Here is a 19,676-nt window from a genome sequence, read left to right as displayed (position 1 = left end):
TGCTTCACAGTTTTCCCCCAGCATCTGCCAACAGAGCTCAAGCCAGCAGAGCTTGCCCAGGACTATAATGCAGGTCAGGAGGTTCCTTGCCCAGGATCCCAGCCTGAGCTGAGAGCATGGCCCTCTTGTGGCGGGAGGGGTGCCCCGCAAGCACACTACAGCTAGGACTCACACTACACTCTCCCCTTACGTCTGCCTATGCAGGCAGTCTTGCCTCCCAAGATTAATTCATAAATCTCCCCTCTCTGCCCCCAAGCAACACGATTGAGACCTGGGGGTATGGGAACTGGGTCCCTGAACATCAATCCCTGACCGTGCCTCTGAGAAGCACACTGGTCGTGAGTGGGCCACAAGGTCCCCAAGCAGGTTCGATGTTCCTCTCCCTTGGGGCATGCCCTGGTCTGATGCAGTCTCCAGGCAATTAGTACCAGGGAGAGCCAGCAGGAAGGGAGCACACAGTCCAAGCACTCCTCTGTCCACTGCAGGACCCCAAGAGGAAAGGTCTGAGCCCCACTTTGTGTGGAAGCCTCAGTGTGGTGGCTCAATTGTCTCAGCAACTGCAGGTAGGGGAACAGAAAGGGACAAAAAGAGTCTGGATAAGGGAAACTAGCACTCTGATCATGTTTGTCCCTCTCTCCAAGAGGCTGCCTGCCAAGAATGTCCAGACGCTGGAGTCATGCAGATCACCCAGGACCAACTGGACCTCTGTGGCTCCTGCAGTCTGGGCTGCAGTTAGCAAATGTCTGTGGGAATGAGCAAGACAAAACCTGATGAGGTGAAGCCCCCAGGAAGAAAAGGACACACTGTGGGTAGAGAAGCAATATGGTGCCTGCCATCCCAGCTCAGGTCTGTGGAGATAGGAGGTATCCCTGGGTGCTGGGAGCCTGGTGCCCTCTCCACAGGAAGCTCCCAGCTCACTGATGGCAGCAGCCTCTGGACTCATTTGGGCACAAAGTCTCTCCAACAACTCGAGAATATGCCAACAGTCAGAGATGAGAGGGAGAGAAAAACAAACCGCTCGACTTACCCTTTTCACTAGACTCCAAGCCTCTCAGGGGCTGATCTCTGTTCATACCTTGCTCTTACCTATTCTGCTCTGCAACTTCTCAAAATTCATATTTTGAAACTTAATCCCCACTGGTCTCTTTAGAGTTTTGATGATGAAAAAATGTTATATGTGGACAAATGCTTATTCTGCATCTACTGAGATGATCATATGAACTTTGGGTTTTTTTTCTTTTTTAATAATACATAATAATTTTAGAAGGCCGGGCGCGGTGGCTCACGCCTGTAATCCTAGCTCTGGGAGGCCGAGGCGGGTGGATCGCTCGAGGTCAGGAGTTCGAGACCAGCCTGAGCAAGAGTGAGACCCCGTCTCTACCAAAAATAGAAAGAAATTATCTGGCCAACTAAAAATATATATACAAAAAAAAATTAGCCGGGCATGGTGGCTCATGCCTGTAGTCCCAGCTACTCGGGAGGCTGAGGCAGTAGGATCGCTTAAGCCCAGGAGTCTGAGGTTGCTGTGAGCTAGGCTGATGCCACGGCACTCACTCTAGCCTGGGCAACAAAGTGAGACTCTGTCTCAAAAAAAAAAAAATAAATAAAAAAAAAATAATACATAATAATTTTAGAAATTTATGTGGTACATGTGATATTGTGATACATGCATACAATGTGTAACAATCAAATCAAGATTATTAGGATATCCATCACATCAAACATTTAACATTTCTTTGTGTTTGGAACATTTCAAATATTCTCTTCTAGATATTTTGAAATATACAATCAATTATTAACTATAGTCACCCTACAGTGTTATCAAGCATTAGAACTTGTTGTTTCTATCTCACATTATATTTGTACCCATTAACCAACCTCTCCTGATCGCCTCCCACTCCTAGACTCTGGTAAACATCACTCTACTCTCTATCTCCATGAGGTCAACCTTACCTTTGTTGCTCCCACATATGAGTGATTACACCTGATATTTGTCTTTCTGTACCTCATTTATTTGACTTCACATAATGACTCCAGTTCCAGCAATGTTGCCGCAAATGACAGTATTTCATTCTTTTGATGACGGAATAGTATTCTATCGTGTATATATTACATTTTCTTTATCCATTCATCTGTTGATGAACACTTTGGTAGATTCCATATATTCCCTATTTAAAGGAAGCTGCTTCCTTAAACATGAGAGTACAATATCTCTTTGACTGATTTCCTTTCCTTTTGATAAATAGCCAGTAGTAGGATAGCTGTATCATATGGTAGTTCTATTTTTAGTTTTTCAACAAACCTCCACACTGTTCCCCAAATTGGCTGTACTCATTTACATTCCCACCAACAACATATAAGAGTTCCCTTTTCTCTGCATCTTCTTCAGCATTTGTTATTTTTTGGCTTTCTGATAATAGCAATTCTAACTGGGGTGGGATGATATCTCATTGTGGTTTTCATTTGCATTTCCCAAATCACTAGTGATGTTGACCATTTTTTCAAATATTTATTGGCTATTTGTATGTCTTCTTTTGAGAAATGTCTATCTAGATCTACTGCAGCTTTCTAGGTAGATGTGAGAGGATGTCAGTGGAGTCCAGAGATGTGGAGATGAAGGGTCTCTTGGGCCCTAGAGTGGGATGTGCTTTGCTGGGGATTGGGCTCTCAAAACTGCACTGTGATGCCGCTGCTTGGGTATCAGGGGTGTGTGGGACCCCACGCAAACTCCCTCTCTGGAACATGCCATCACATAGAGTCCAGACAGCTTCCTGTACTAGTCTCAGGATTCACAGGGGCCAAGGGGTTCTCCCATGGCTAAGATTGCAGGGGTTCGCTATGCAAATGTGGACCACTGGGGATCTCTCACTTACCTTTTCTGTGAAATGGGGGGTTCCCCCAGACTCCAGGCTGATTCTGGCCAGGCCGGCTGCTCCATGGCCCTATCTCTCCATGCCTCCAAGGAAGTGACATTGTGTCACTCCTCTGCTGCATTTCAGTGTTCCCTCTTAACACACTCCATTCAACATGTGGTCATCTACTCACTGTTTTGGTCCTCCTTTGTGGAAAAGGTGAGTGTGGGTGCCTTTCTCAGCCACCTTAACAACCAGTATGGATCATATAATTAATTTCTATCCTTCACAGTATGAATATGTTATATCACATTTGTTTATTTCCATATGTTGAATCATCCGTGTAGCTCAGGAATAAATTATACCTGATCTTGGGGTATGTTTATTTTAATGTGCTATTGAATTCAGTATGCTACTATTGGGTTATTAAGTATGAAAAGTTTGATTTCCTTAAGTACTAAGTTCGAGAGTTGATATCTCTAGCATTTCGCTTTGACACTTCTTGCTTTATTTTTACTGTGAGGGTACATCCTCGTTCTTTCAAACACATGGTTTGGCTTGTTATTATCTCTCAAATTTTTTAAAGCAATTTTTGAGAAATCATGGATAAGTCAAAACATTGTGTTATTTTCAAATATAAGTTCAGTCATGGAACCAATGCAGCACAGACAGCTCAAAATATCAACGAAGTGTTTGAGAAGGATGTGCCTAATGAAAGCACAGGCTGGTAAGGGCTTGAGATCATGCAAATTCCTCTTTCCACTTCACAGGAAGACAACTTCGGGTCCACTGGCTAAGGCTGAGGCTTAGGTGCAGCTTAGCACAGGTGAAAAGGAAGGCGCTTTGGTTGACTTGCATGATGTGCCCTAGACACTCCCCTGAATACACACACACAAACATGCACACACTATTCAACACAGCCAAGGGAGGCCTACATAAGATCTGGAAAGGAAGCCTCAGGCCAGTCCCTGTGGGAGCTTCCGCCTCCCATGCTGCCTCCTTTGACCCTAACTCAGCACTCAGAACCCAGGTCCTAACTCCCTCCCCTGGGGCACAGTCAACACCTCTGTGCAGCTCCCACACCTGGGCTTGTGTTCTCAAAATTACACACACTAGCAACACAGCAGAAGTCATGGGGATTTACTATCTGCACTATCAGACAGGGTCCCCTTGGGAAGGTTTTGCAGAGGAGTCAGAATCCTTCTGAATGACAGACCAAGAGCCCTCACCTGGCAGGCGTGAGGATCCTGAGAGTGAGGACAGTATGGGGAGGTGTCACAGAACGTAACCAGGCCATGAGTACCCATAGAGCTTATGATTGCGAAGTCAGGCTAACATAGACCAATGGGGGGGTGGAGCTGAACTGCAGCTGGGAGAGGCAGGTGTCTGCAGGCTTCAGGCTCAGACCACACGTGTCCCGGTGGTGCTGATTCTCCTGCTTCCTTCAATTAAATGATATTCATGGCCCGGCCTGGTTTGCGGACTTCAGTGTAGACAGTAGTCATAGGCCCCTTTCCTTCCACATGGCGTACACTGATGCCCTGGAATGCAAGACAGAGGGGTCCTGGAGCAGCTGAGAGATAAAGTGGCCCCAGAGGAACCTGCAGAGCCAGTGCCCACTGACATGCTCTGCTCATGAAATTCCCAAAGTGAAAGCATTACACTGACACCAGTTACAACTTTTTGTTACTAAATGGTGTTGATTGTCCAGAAATACAAGAACAGGCAACAGGGCCAAAAGTGGCAGATGCCTGGGTTTGGAAGCCCAGTGCAGGGCAGTGAGGGACCTGACAGTGCCCTGGATGGCCAGTGGCCCCAGCCATCACTTTGATCTTACCCACCTGAGTCTCCTGTTTCATCAACTCTTCATAGTGGATGCTATCATCCTCAACTCTGTGGTCCTCCTGCAATCGGGTACCTGAGCCACACACAGACAATCCTTAAATCTGTGCCTTGGACACCTGTATCCCTCCCACTGCCATGAACGCCAAAGCCGTGGCCACATGTACCATCCGATCTGCAGGAGACCCCCTGGCAGCCACATTCAGGGGGAAGGGGAACAAATTCTAGTGAAGGAGGGGAGGTATCTGGGCCTGGAAGGAGAAGTGCAACCTGCCTCTTTCTGGTTCCATCTTCTTCTTTGTCTTCTTATTCTTCTTCTTCCCATGTGTCTTCCAAAGGTATGATATAGCTCCCAGGATCAACATCAAAACCACAATAGGCCCTAGGATGACTGCCAGTAGTCTACCCACGTCCCATCCATGTGAATCTGTTTCCCTCATACAAATAATGAACAAGATTAAGGCAGGAGAGAACATGAGATACACATTTCCAAGGGGTGACAGAAGGAGAAAGCTAGTAGAGGGACACGAAGGGGTGTGCTAAACAAGCTGAAGAGTGAGGACCATGGCAGGCCCATTCATTCAACCAGACACCGAACTGCTGCTTGTGCCAGGGATACTGAGATGAACAAGACGATGTCCATGCTGTAACCCAGCTCATAACCTAGGAGGGAATACTGAGAAAATATCAACTGCCAGATATAGGAACTCTGCTGCATCACAGGTTTACACCTTGGGCTAGGGCTGCGGGAGAGCCTCCCAGAGGAGGTGTGGGTAGACTGATCTTGAGGGAGGAGTAGGAGTTTCCAGATATTCAGAAGGGTTCACTACAGGAATGAGGAGTACCATGTACAAGGAATGACTGTGTCAAACGCCAGCCCTGGGAGTTTCCAGCACCCCCACTGTGGCAGGGCAGGGGCACAGCTGGGACAAGGGTCAGAGGGAGGTAGAAGTCTGTGCTCAGAGGGCCTTGTGGCCATGCTAAGTGTTAGCTGAGACTCCAGGACAGGATCAGGGGAGAGGGTCACAGGCAGTTTAAAGTGGCACTGACACATCACACACTCCAGCAGCTCCTGGAGGAAGGGAAGACAGGGTTGCACTCAGGGTCCCGGTCATTCACTCATTCCAGGAACACTGGTTGTCAGCAAACTTTGCCAGAAGCTGGCTTGGCACAGATACTCAAAGGAAAACAAGACATGTCCTTGCCCTTAAGGTTGTCCAGTCTACAGAGGAGACCTAGACACAAATCCATCATTACTCCTCAGTGTAAGGAGGCCATGGACAGTTCCCTAAGGAGACGGTGACTGAGGGCAGGACAGGCTACATCACTTGCAGGCCCTGAGCAAAATGAAAGCAGGGAGCCCTTGTTCAAATTGACTAACAGCAGAATTTTAAACCAAGACCCTTAAGTGTGGGCCCTGTGTCACCACCCAGTCTTCACCCCACGAAGCCTGCCTGCCTCAGAGGAGTCCTTCAGTGGCAGTAAGACAGGAAGGGGAAGACATGGATCTCAGGACAGCTAATGGGAGAGGACACAGCATGCCCAGAAGTTCAGAATCTTGCAGTGGGCAGGACACATACAAGGAACTACAGGCAGCACTTAGGTGTGAAGCGAGTAGGTGAGGCCAGCAATGTGGGTGGAGGAATATCTAAGATCCGAATCATACAGGGGGTGGCTAGAATCAGGTTCCCACAGGTGACACAGACAATGACATAATCCCATCTGCTTTCCCAAAAGCCCACTCTGAATGTCTGTTGGAGGACAGATGGGGTGGGAGAGCCACAGGAAGGCTGCAGCCTGGACCAGAAGGGACCTGGTTGGCAGTTGGAAGAGGAGGACATGGATGGGAGAGATCATCAAAGGCAGAAATCAGGTGACTGGGACTCCCAGGCTTCTGAGTCGGTGACCAGGTGGACGGTGACACAAATACACATAGTAGGGAGAAAAACCCAGACCCTCAGGCCACAGTGCTGCCTGAGCTCCACATGCCCCTTCCCACTCACCTTGGGCACAGATGTCCCCAAGATCTTTGGTGGCACTTTTCTGTTCCATGTGATTGCTGACCACACAGGTGATGCTGGCATTGGGTTGGCTCGGGGGCAACCTCACAACCAGGATCCAGCGGTCGAGGGCAGGTCCTGGTGTCCCTCTCTGCTCCAGCTCTGTGGGGAGGCCCCTGCTCTCCCAGGTCACATTCAGGTTCCTTGTGGCCCTTGGGGCCCTACACTCCAGGGTGACATTGCACCAGCCTAGTGCGATGGATAGTGACTGAACCAGGATGTTGGGATGGGGGATGGGCTCTGGGGAAGAAGGGGACAAAAGAAAGGAGCCTCGTTTGTAGAGAACATTACACATCACACTTTCTCCTCATTTACTCACAGAAGCCATGCCATGCACCCTACAAAAAAGTGGATGTGTTTCACAGATAAAACACAGTTTGGGTAAAGCTAAACACTGAGCAGATGACAATAAGAAAGGGAGCCCCTGAGTCAGCTCTCTGAGGTTTCACTAGATTGAACAAGTCAGAAAAATCTCCCAAAGGAAACAAAGGCCGGACTCCACCTATTCAAAATCCATTATTTATAAGAAACTGGGGTCTTTGCTGGAAGGGGAAGAAGACTGGAACAGAAGGGTTTGTCCTAGCCAAGGGTCCTGCCCCTTCATCTCCAGCTGAGAGGACGCCTGGGACTGCACAGCCCTTTGGGGCAGGACTTCAGGCCAGCTCTGGGAGGCCAGAGAAAGCCCCTCGCTCCTGAGAGTAGACGCATCGGTGGGAGATGCAGTGGCAGTGACAAGGAAAAACATCTCCAAGCATGGTTAGAACATGCCACTGAACTTGAGGTACAGACAGGAACAGAAGACTCAGAATTGTGAACCAGTCTTAAAATGCACGTGGGACCTAATGCTGCAAACTCGCTCTGTCCATAGCAGGGTATTTCTCTATGCAGAGAGGAACTTAAGGGAAAGAAAGACTTGGGGAAACAGCTGTCCTAGGCAGTGTTGCATGTGAACATTCTCCTATATGTGTCAAGTCTTTGAGAACTGGGTTTGTGGAGTCCTGAGTGAGTCTGAGGCTGTGGCTAAGAGGAGAGGGGAGGACTCTATATGTGTGGACTTCCAATTGTGGTAGACAGAATAGTGGCCCAAAGAGTTCCACATTCCAGTCCTGGCAACCTGGGAATAGGTTAGGTTACATGGCAAGGGGAATTAAGATAGCACATAGAATTGAGGTTCCTAATCAGCTAACATTGAAATGGGGAGATTATTCTGGGTTATCCGAATGGGCCCAATATAATCACAAGGACCCATAGAAGAGACAGAAAGAGGGAGAGGAGGTGAGAGGGGTCGAGAAGGACTCGACCCACCCTTGCTGGCTTTGAAGATGGAGGAAGGTGGCCACGCCCAGGCAAGCAGATAGCACCCAGCAGGTGACAAAGACAAGAACATGGATTCTCCCCTGGAGCCTCCAGAAAGGACACAGCTTCCCAACACCTTGATTTTGGCCCAGTGCAACCTGTGTCAGACTTCAGACCTACAGCATGCTGAAATAATACATTTCTATTGTTTTAAGCTGCTAAGTCATGGTAATTTCTTCTAAAGAAAATGGAAAACTACTATACAAATTAAGTAACATTAGTCCTGGAAAGGATGATTAACATTATTGGAACAAATGCTATTTCTCACTATTTCCAGTTCCCGTCCCAAAACACTGAAGTGATTTTCTCCCTGGTATCAATCTCAGCTCTGGTCTCCATTTCTGGTGTCCTCACTTGCCCTATTTTCAGGGGAGTTGGTACACTCTGAAGGCTGTGTCTGAATAGAATCCTGCAACATGGGGCCACTGTGACAAAGGAGGAGTTAAGCCATGGGCTGGAGGGAGGGGGTGTCACTCACCATAGACAGTAAGGTGGAAAACCTGCATAACTTCTCTTCCTTCCGTTAACGTGGCTTGAGCTCGGTACTGCCCACTGTCCTGAAGAGTCAGGTTTGAAATCCTCAGGGAGGTCAAGCTGGGGACCTGGACCCTCTGCTTGAATTTATCCTGGAGGCCAAACCACCTTGGAGAATGGACGCCTCTCTGGATTCGAAACATGACCGTGTAGTCTGACTCAGGGCTGAAGCTCCAAGAGAGCTCCTCCGGCTGAACTTCCAGAATTGCTCCTTGATTCTTGGTCACATCAAACAAGACAGAATCTCCTCGGATCCTATTGAGAGGAATGTGGGCTCCAGAATCCTTAACTGCAGAGCCATTTGCCCCAGAACTCTCACCCACACCACGGCAGACACCTGGGGCATTGGAAACAGGAAATGCGAGTGTTTTCCCATCAAGAACAAACAAGAGAACCACGGAACTTTTCTTCTTAATCAAATCCATCTAAAATTCTTCTTTCTAGGAAGACTACCTAGTATAATGAATTGGAAGTAATTTGGGGTTCTCGTGGAGTATAACCTTGAACAGGCTAAACTGCCTAACTGTCAGTTTCATCACTGTCCCAAAATGATAATATGAATGAAATGAGATCATAGATCAAAAGAACCTAGTACATTTTCTGGCACATGCTAAGTGCATAAATGTAAGAGGCAGCTACTAACGTGCCTCCCAAAGGTCTCTCCCTCCTCCTCTGCACATCAGTGTGTAATCCCCTCCCCTGGAGTGTGGCTGCACCTAGTGATCTGCTTCCAGGAACACAATACAGAAAATTGATGGGGTGTTGCTTAGGGATACCAAGTTACGCAAGACTCTGACTTCTGTCTTGCTCACTCTGGGGAAGCACACTGCCATGCTGTGAGCTGCTCTGTTAAGAGGCCCACAGGGCAGGGGACAGGGGGCCACCTGGGACCACACTTTCACTTTCTTCTGTAAGATCCCAAGCCACAGGACCCAGCTACACCACACCTCGTTCCTGACCACCAGAAGCTGTGACACAGAGCATGGTGCTGCTTATAGGCACTAAGTTCTGGGGTCACAGGTCACACAGTAGGTCACTAATGCAGTAATGATGGGTGCTTGCCTTCGCCTTCCTGCTAGGAAGTGTCGCAGGCAGGGTAGGCTAGGTCGCCTGCGGTAACAAACAAGTACACGATGCAGGGCCTCAGAACAAAGGGAGTTTGTATACTACTCACCCTACAGGTCCCTTAAGAAATAGAGAGGGAGGGGTTGTGTCCCACAGGGGTGTGGCCTCCACCACCTGTCGGGGCCCCATATGGAACCACAGCATCCTGACAGCCTCCTCTGCCCCCACAGCAGCGAAGGAGCCACGTGGAGGTTTTCACTGCATCGTTCTGGGCAGAACTGGCCACAGAGAGCCTGCTAACTGCCAGAGATTAAAAATGTGGGGGAGCAGGTGGACATTTTGGTGAATACTGTGTCTCTGTCACCAAGAGACCACTTCCCTGAGCAGTCCCCAGGAGGCCCCTGGTCAGGCTTCCCCAGGTGCTGTCTCTGCAGAGCCCTGACCAGTGGGCACAGCCACCTAGTGCCGCCCCCTCCTGATCCTTTCCTTGCCCATGACACACAGCCCCAGTGAAGCTGGGGACCCTCTGTCCTGCCTAGGGACCAAGGTAGGACCAATATGGACCAGGGTAAAGTGCCATGGAGCTAACTTGTCCTTGAAGGAAGAACAATCCCCTCCTCTCAGCAGTTCAGGACCCGCCTGGGTTGCCCGCTGCCTGCCAGGGTGTCCGGTTCTCTCCAAATCACTGAACTCTTCCCCATATCAGGCCCCGCCCCTGGCTCTCACCAGAAGTACCGACCAGCTCATGCCAGTACTCGCATGTGGAAGTATTCCAGATATTTCTTTGTTTCCACTTATTCACTGACTCAGGCCACCAGGTCCCTCCTCTCAGCCAGGCCTTCTCCCCTCCCCTCAGCTCCCTGATGGGACCCCAAGCTTGGCACCCCCAGTGCCGAGGCCACAGGCCTTCAGGACCCACATCAGTGAGTCACTAGGCCACTGCTCTGTCCAGTCCTGCCTGGGGCCATCCAGGAGAAGCAGCAGGTATTCAGTCCCCAGCCACTTCTGTCTCCTCCAGCCCCTCCAAGCTCCCTCCCCCGACATCCCACCCCTGACGCCCAGTCCAGGGATCTGCCCCAGACACCACGCTGTCCCCAGTGCCCGCGGCCTGAGGGCAACATGGAGTCCCAGGCCACAGAAGGACACTGAGGGGAGATAGATGAGGCTGGGCTGCCAGGCCCCTCTAAACAAGCCAGGACACAAAGCCGAGGTCCATCATGTCCCCAGGACACCATGCCCAATTGTCAGTAGCAGCTGGGAGACAAGCTCTCCTTCTCCCAGCTCCAACTCCTGCTTTTGTGCTCCCATGAGATCCTGTTTCAGGATTCCTGGTGTCTCAGTGGGGAGCAGGTCCAGTCCAGCCTGTCCTAGCATGACATGCTGGCTGGGGGGATGGGGACAGGTGACACCCACTGAGTAGAGGCTGCTCTCAATGGATCTTGTCACTGAAACAGAAGCCAGATAGATTCCTGCTTTTCTAATTGCAATGAGTGCTAGGACACAGCTCTGACTGGCAATTGCACCTCCTCTGGGCAAGGCTCCCTGTCCACAGATCTGCACTAAGTGAGGTGGACTTCCAATCAAAGTGGCCTGGTCCCTTCAAATTAAAGCCATTCACAAGGCTTGAGACTGCCCCAAGGAGGAGGGCATGGGAGAGAGGCTGGGATGAGAGCCAGGGTTAGGGTGGCCACTTGACTGGGCCCGGAAACCCCGACTATGGAGGCAGATGCACCTGCGTGGTCAGAGGACAGGAGGGCAGGCAGGTGAGCCAAACTTGCTCAGGGCCTTCCTTAAATCTCTCTGGGGTAAGAAGATGACCACGCAAGGATCAAATATCCCTGAGGCAGGGAGAGGGGCTTCCAGCCTGGTGTTGAAGCTGCAGGGAATAGGCCATCTACCTCCAAGGTCTTGCCCAGGTAGTGGGCCCAGGCCCAACGAGGCCGAAGCCGCAGGGACTGCAGCAGAGACCCCCTTTCAGCTCATGCACGTGGCCTCTTCCCAGGGCAGCTGCCTCACAGAACCAGAAATTCGGGCTGCCCATCCTCACCACAACGAGCTCCCTTACTGCACCCCAGCACCTACAGGGCCACCCCCACCCCACATTCCCTACAGAGAGGCACTTTGCAGTCCTAAAAACTCTAAAGGTCTGATTTCTCCTTCCTTCCCCATCAATGAGACCACTCACACTATATTTTCATAACGACTGGAAGATATTTTTTGATGACTTTTTTCAAAATGATTTTTTATTCATTTATTTAAAGATTCATCTGGCAATATTCATTTATAAAGAAGAAAAAACACCAAAACAAATTTAGTCTCCAGCCCTGCTCCCCAGGATGCATGTGAGGTGAGGTTACAGATATATTGACCAAAATCTACGGTTCCCCCATGAAGGAGGCACGTTCTTGCGGGAAGGGGGCCTGTTATGGATTGAATTGTGTTCCTCAGAAAACATACGTTCAAGTCCTAAACTCAGCACCTCAGAACGTGACCTTGTTTGGAAGTAGTCTTTGCAGATACAGTCAAGTTAAGGTGAGGTCATCAGGCGGCGGCTCACTTCACTATGACAGGTGTCCTTATGAAAAGGGGAAACTTACACACACACACCAACATGCACGGAGGGAAGCTGAGGGGAAGAGACACAGGGAGGATGCATGTGAAGATGACGATTGGACCGACGCAGCTGCAAGACAGGGAACACCACAGACTGCCAGCGAACACCAGAACTAGGAAGGAGCAAGGAAGGAGTCCCCTTTTATGGACTGAGTATTTGTTTTCACCCTGAATTCACATGTTGAAATTTTAAAAACCAGTGTGGCTGCACTTGGAATTGAGGCCTCTAATGAAGGAAGGGTAAGTGAGGTCATAAGGGTGGGGCCCAACCCAATACCATTAGTGTCCTTATAATAAGAGTCACCAAAGAGCAAGTGAGCCAGCCCTCTCCATGCACATGCACTGAGGAAAGGCCATGTGAGGACCCAGTGAGGAGGCAGCCTCTGCACACCAGGCAGAGAGCCCGCACCAGAAATTGAATTGGCTAGAACCTTGATCTTCTAGCCCCCAGAACTGTGAGAAAACTACTTTCTCTTGTTTGCTGTGGTAGACTGAGCTGACTGATACAGTCCTGTAGGTTTTAAAGGTGACTAACACAACCCTGCAGGTTTCAAGTGGAGCATGGTCCTGCCAACACCTTGATTTTGGGTTTCCGGCCTCCACAAGTGTGTGACAGTAAATTTTCATTGTTTTCACCACTCAGTGTTTGATATGTTTGACAGTCCTGGGAAACGAATACAAAAACTCAGGAAGGGTGGCAGCCAGGGACTACCTATTGACACTATGAATGATTCCTGAGGAACCCTTCACTGGCTGAGTGATCTCTACCAAGTTATTAAAATGTCTAAGCCTTGAGTACACACATATGAACACTGGGGATAATAATTGCTGCTGCTCAACGGGCTCCCACAAGCATTAAATAAGATATATTTTTAAAAGCCCTCAACAGTGTGCCTTTAGGTGTTATGATCATTACTATTATAGGGCCCACCTGCTATGGAATTGCCACAGTTATTGTAGCTGGATTTCTCCTGATGTTTCCCTGCCTGGGAAAGAGGTCACCCATCCCGCATGAACATAATTCCCACTCCCTACATTTCAGCAGCTCCTTCAGATACCAAATGTCTAATGGTCCTCAGGACAGGAGATTGCATTTCAGCCACACCAAGTGGCTTTTAATTTATTTTAATCAGGTTATACATTCACATGGTTATGAAAGGAGGAGACAATTCAGGGAATTGAAAATTAGCTCTCTCCTATCTCTAGCTCCCATTGTCCGGTTCCCTCTCCTAAGGCAGCACCATTATCCGTGTCCTGGGCAGCTACCCGGAGATAATCAACACTCTCACAAGCACACATGTGTATCTCCACAGACGCAGCACGCTCTATGCACCGATCTCTCCTTCCCTGTCTCGTAGCAGCACTTACTGGGACGCACGCTGGATCTGTGCACGCCGTGTTGCACTGACTGTCTGCACACCGTGCCTCGTGGGGCTCTCGTGCCCCGCTGCTCCTGATGGCCCAGTTGTAACGCGCGCCACCACAAACAAGGTGGCACTTATATCTTAATATCTCAGCCTCTCACACATGGATGTGTATAAATTAGGAAAAATCAGTAGGGTGAATCTCATGGATCAAAGGCACATATATCTGAACTTTTGACCAATATTATTAACTATCTCCAAAGAGTGATTCTATCTATACTTCTACCAATAATGCTTAGGTTTCTCACCAATACATAATGATCAAACGTTTGGTCCCTTGTCAAATTCAATAAGAGAAAATTATATCTCACTGTCATTTCAATGGACATTTCCTCTATACATGAAATTCATCATCATCATCATCATGTCATATTAAGTCACTTTTATTGCCTTTTCTGTGAACTATGAACTGTCTGCTAGTGTCCTTTCTCATTTTTTCCCATTGGTTTCTATGAGTTAGATACATGTTGTAAAAATTAGCCTTTTCTCTAACATATATAATATAGTTTTTTATAGTTTTTTATTTGACCTTCACCTAGGCACTATTTGCCATGCCAAAATGGTATTTCATGAAGTCAAACATATCAAATTCTTTACGGCTTCTTCATTTTATGTCTTGCTTAAAAACATAGTTCCCATTTCAAAAGTACGTTTTTAATTCTCTCTTGTTTTCAAGTACACTTATGATTTGAATTTTCATGTTTGCTCATAGATCCACCTGAAATTTACTTTGGAGTCAGTTAGGCGACATAGTTGGATAGTATAACAGAGTGGTCAAAAGATTGAACTTCAGAGTCAGTGACATTTTAAGTCCAGAGGCTTCACTTTCTGGCCATGGGAACTTGAGCAAGTATTTAACCTCTCTGGCTTCAGCTTTCCCATCTGGGAGATGGAAATACTAACAGTGCATACCTCATTGAACTATTCTTTGGACTCACATAGAGAAAAGTTTTCAGCACAGGATTCAATAACTGTTCTGTTAATATTAGCGGCTCTCATTGTGATGATGAGTGTCATGTGTCCAAGCTCACCTGCGGCAGAACCAGACATTCCCAGTGTCCAGGCTGGTGTCCCTCCCTCCCCCGCAGCTGTCCCTCTCAGGGGTGCCCTCCTGGGAACAGGAGGGGTTCCAGGGAGTGAAATAACTGTAAGTTCAAGTCCATACTTGGATCCAGGGTGTCAGGTCCAGTTCCTGTTTACCAAAGCCCTAAGTTTAAAAGGAAATTCATTTGTCTGTGTCTGCTCAACAGCCGTCATCAACCCCAACGTTACTAAGCAGCGGAGGACATCTGTGTAGCAGGGAGAGTGGGAAAGATAAAGGCAAGGGCAGGATACTTGTTTTCCCAAGCTTGACCTCAATAAATTTTGTATTATTAACTCTATTTGGTTTGTTCATTTTCCCCTTTCCTTTACAGGTTGTGTTGTAATATATTAATAAAAGTATTATATGTTATATCGAAAACTGTTCTACAGGATATGGAGCTGCTAAAAGGGAAAGGTCAAAGTGTGCCTCATCCCAAAGGAAAGCACGTAAATGCCATGTACCCTGCAGACATGCATCTCTGTACCCACAGACACCGTACACCCATGTGAACACAGGGCATCTGCTGGTAACCACGTTGGCATCCCTGCTGGCCTTCCTCCATTCTCCCTTTGAACCACTTGTGACATCCTACTGGTTCCCTCATTAATTCGTGAGTAAAATACAAGTATCCTGTAACATCTCAGTCAGCCACGCCATTCAGAATTAATTACATGTTCAAATACATAATTCTTGGTACAACAATGGACACGAAACATAAGCGCTTTGTTTAACGTATGCTAAAAAAAAGCCATCATTTCCAAGGGGACAGACAGGACAACCGGACTTTCTGGGACACTATTTCATTCTCCAAAGAGGGACCCTTCCTAAGGCATTTTCACAGACTACTCTGTGAAAATGGTGTGTGTCTTTCTCCCTGCCAGCATTGCAAGAAGGGTCATCGAGAAATAAACTAGTGTTTTCTGCTAAACAGACAGGAACTGAAAAGGTCTGGCTGCCTCTAAAAGCCCAGCTGCAGCTGCCTTCCTGAGTGTGGTCTGCACACCACGTTGCCACACACTGTGGGAGGGTGACGGTGTCCTTCAGCAGGTGGTCTGTGGACAGTGGCCCCCAACACCCCTCTCAGCAGCAGAGACAGAGAAAGCAGAGGATCAGGTGGAGGAGGCTGGAAGAAGAGGATCCCCTTCCTCCCCTAAGGGCTGAGGAAATGGCCACAGGGACTGCCCCGGGTCTGCTCTCTGAGGGACCCTAAACAGGCTCACCAGCTCTCAGTCCCTGTTGGGCCACAGGAGTGGGCCAGGACAGCATGGGAGAGACAGAGCAGAGGCCTTGACTTAACCACAGGAGAGTCCTGTGTGGGCAGAGTCACTGAATCCCAGAATGTCACAGTGGGGAGGACTCTCAGACATCATATGCCCAAGCCCCTCCTTTTACAGAAGAGGGGGAACCCTAGGGGCTGGAGTTGTCCTGGCCTACACAGGGCACAGCCAGACCGGGAGCCCGGTTTCCTCTCCCAGCCCAGGGCTTCCCCTGCACTAAGGGGCCTCTGAGCTCCGCCAGCCTCTCCCCACCCTCCCCAGGCTCAGCCCCTCCCTGCTCTGTTGTCTGATCCTAGCAGGGACCCAGCAGCTGCTGGAGTTTCAGACTCAATTTCCCTCTCCTGGGGAGGGAAAGCAAGTACTTTGAGAGGCTTAGCTGAGCAGGGTCTTCTGGCTAGCTAAGGGTTAAAGCCAGCCTGGCCAACTCCCCAGTTCCTGGAAGAGGGAACCAGGGAGAGGAGGCTCAGCCTTCAGGCTGCCAGGCCTATCGGGTGGGGAGCACAGCTGCAAGAAAGATAAAGGAAGACTTGGAGAGGGAAGAGCACAACAGGAGCTCTCTGGTCTACAAAAATGCTAATCCTGAAGAAAAGAAAAACCAAGCCAGGGAGCATGTGGACATTCATTATACAAGGTAGAGTCAAAAATCTACTTAAATCTTATAAAATTTAACACTCTGTGATCAACATAAAGTTTTGTTCATTTGTCTGACACGTCCCCCATCGCCACACTCACAAACCAACAGCAGTGCCCTCTCAACTCCAGTGTGACACCCAAACTCTATGTCTTGGTGCTGCCTCCACTGGCCCCATGTCCCTGCAGCCATATGCAGACCCTGTCTTCTCCACCTCCCTGCCGGCAGACACTGGCTGGGTGCCAAGTAAATGCCGTTATGCTCAGGCTGAGGCCGTCCCCACAAGAGGAGCCACCCTCACTGGCGGCTGCCTGCGCTTCTGGGAAAGTGCGCTGAGCCACCCTTAGCCTCCCACCTGCCCTAAACATGTCCCCTTCCAAGCACACATCCAGTAAGCGTTCAGGGTTTGTGAATGATTGGGACAAATTCTTCATTACCTCCCTCATCATCACTCCTTCTCCACCCATCCCTCCCCAAGTCAAGGGTGAACGTAAACAGGGACAACCCAAGACCAAAGGAGAAATGCATCCAACTGTGGAGCTCCATAGATTGCTATGGAGCAGCTTCTGGGGGACGTTCCCTCTGAGGATGGCCTCTGTCCAAACTCCACTGCTAGGGGTCTTGTCTCATTGACCACCATGGAGGGCAGGCCAAAGGGGACAACTAAACTCATTTCTCCCCCCTTCCTGTGTGACCTCCAGAGAATCACTTTCATTATCTGGACACAGACAGCCTAGCCCTAAAATTAGGAATTCTAGTTCCTTTTTTTTTCCCTTCCTTCTTTTCTTCTTCCCTCCCTAGCTTGTTTCCATTTTTTGTTTCTTTTTCTTTGTTTCTTTGGTACTCTTCCAGCCCCAGTGCCTACAGAGAAAGTTATACAACTGAACATATTTCTCCAAGTTAAGAACATTGTGGAAGTGGAGAAAGCCTACATTTTGCTGTTGACAAAAAGTTACCCATTTAAACCGGATCTAACACATTGCTATTGCAAAGCTCATCTTTGCTTCGAATAAGTCCTGTTTTACAAGAGCTTTCTAATCCATTAGATTTCATATACTTCACTGCAAGTTCAATCAGTGGATGAAATACAAAAAAAAATATTAACAATAAAACTTTTCACAAAAATTCATATTTACTAGGACTTATTTTTTCATTAGCTTTTATTTAATATCACTATTTGTATAAACATATGATATTTCATAAAGCAATGAGTATGACATACAGCCTACATCAGGTCATTCTACTTTCTTCCTCTCCATTTTTTCCTCCCCAATTTCATGCCCTCCTCTAGCCCATTTTAGCATCTACCGGTTCTTCCATGTCTTTAGCATATTCTTATCAATATGTGGGTGCATAGACACCCTTAAATGTTGGAGGCTGCTTTTTTTATATAAAACAAAGATTTCATTGTATTTATTTTCCTGAATCTTGTTGATGGGGATTCATGCATTTTACTTCATGAAAATGGAAAATTCCTCCCAGACAACTATAACATTTGCATTTTTAGGCCTCCATGGTACTCCATGGTACACAAACTCTCAATGTCTTCAATCACTCCCTACTGTGGGGCACCTCCTCTTTTTTCCCCCAGGGTTTTGTCCCAGAACTCTGCTGTGATAGACATGCTTTCATCCCAGGTCTCCAGAGCCTGAGCAGCATTTCAGGGTGGAGGGAAAGGCCACCCACAGGGATGAGAAAGGGCATAGTCTATAGGGTTCATTGTACCCCAGAAGGCAAATCCTTTTTAACATTTTCAAATGGAAACTCATGCAAATTACACAAGCATTTTAAGATAAACCTGAGACTTCCAAGGGCCTCTCCTCTGAGATGATCTGCCTGGAGCTGAGCCCAAGCAGAGGAGCCCACCTCCACTCTTCTGTTCAGTGCAGCTCCAGCAGCCCAGACCAGAGGAGCTTCTTGCAGCTCAGACGCTGGGGTTCCAGTTCTGCCCCCTCCTCCACAAGACAGTGCAGAGACTGTCAGGACACGGCTGAGTCCCAGGCCAGGAGTACACGATTCCACCCTTTACCCCCGGGAGGCAGCTATTTTATTCCTCTGCATCCCTCTTTCTAGGCAGTTCCAGGCTCTCTGGGCGTCCCTGCTAATGCAGCAGAAGTAGCCTCACCTCTTGGGTTAAGGTCCCCTTAATGCAGCCAAGGCTGCCCGAGCTCAAGTTTCCCAGGCTGCTCACCACCAAAAGACCATTTCATTCTTTCTGTTCACCCTGGGCTATAACCAAATATGCTGCATTTGCAAATTATAACAGAGTGGTTTTTCTCATTCTGTTCCTCGAAGACATCAGAACTGGAACAGCCCTCCCAGTGGTCAGGGGCCCACCTATCCCAGCCCCACACAGTTGCTCTGCCTTCCAGGGACCCCGGGCTACTCACTGAGGAGGAGGGTGATGAACCTGGGGACACTGGAGGCCAAGCAAAGCAGGTGGTGCTCTGAGCAGGGCCCCATGGTAGGCTGCCTGCCAGCCTGGTCAGCTGCAGCGGAAACATTGAAGGGGGAAGAAGCCAGTTTATGCAAACTTTCCCACCCTAAGGGCGGGACTAGCAAAATGCTACTAGGGACAGCCCATCAGGCTAGAGAGAGAGCTGTTCAGCTTTTACCATGCACATTCAGTAAGCAGTTACAGAGAAATGTATTTGGTTACCAAGTATGAAATGTTGATTTCCTTAAGTTCTAAGTTTGACAGTTGGTATCTCTGACATTTCACTTTACACTTCTTGTTTTCTTTTTATTGTGAAGATACATTCTCCTTCTTTCACACGCACGGTATGGCTTGCGATTATCTTTCAAAGTTCTTTTTAGAGTAATTTTTGTGAAACCATGGATAAGGCAAAAATTCATGTTATTTTCAAACATGAGTTCCATTATGGAATTAATGCTGCGCAGACGGCTCAAAATATCAATGAAGTATTTGGGAAGAATG

The 19,676-nt window shown here is 48.3% G+C and overlaps 1 protein-coding gene across 5 annotated transcripts in view; it reads right to left on the bottom strand.

Annotated features, from left to right (window-relative positions):
• Window positions 1–19,251, bottom strand: part of LOC123634131 (T-lymphocyte surface antigen Ly-9-like) — a 63,767-nt gene extending 44,516 nt beyond the window's left edge. For 3 of the 5 annotated variants that reach the window (XR_006733866.1, XR_006733867.1, XM_045545457.1), the window contains exons 1-3: window positions 19,129–19,251; window positions 8,589–8,981; window positions 6,698–6,994 (exon numbers count right to left, since the gene is read on the bottom strand). Coding sequence is in view for 3 of the 5 variants with exons in the window: in XM_045545457.1 (XP_045401413.1) it covers window positions 6,698–6,994; window positions 8,589–8,981; window positions 19,129–19,201 (763 nt within the window). In the remaining 2 variants the exon portion in view is untranslated. Of the gene's footprint in view, window positions 1–3,481; window positions 4,394–4,693; window positions 4,771–4,968; window positions 5,122–6,697; window positions 6,995–8,588; window positions 8,982–19,128 lie in introns of those variants that run through there. The other 2 variants (XM_045545458.1, XM_045545459.1) reach the window with 2 other exon arrangements.
• Window positions 19,252–19,676: the final 425 nt, after the last annotated feature.

This window comes from Lemur catta, chromosome 3 (assembly GCF_020740605.2).
Source record: "Lemur catta isolate mLemCat1 chromosome 3, mLemCat1.pri, whole genome shotgun sequence".
Taxonomy (NCBI): Eukaryota; Metazoa; Chordata; class Mammalia; order Primates; family Lemuridae; genus Lemur; species Lemur catta.
The sequence above is the reverse complement of the archived record's forward strand: the minus strand, read 5'-3'. Positions and strand labels throughout refer to the sequence as shown.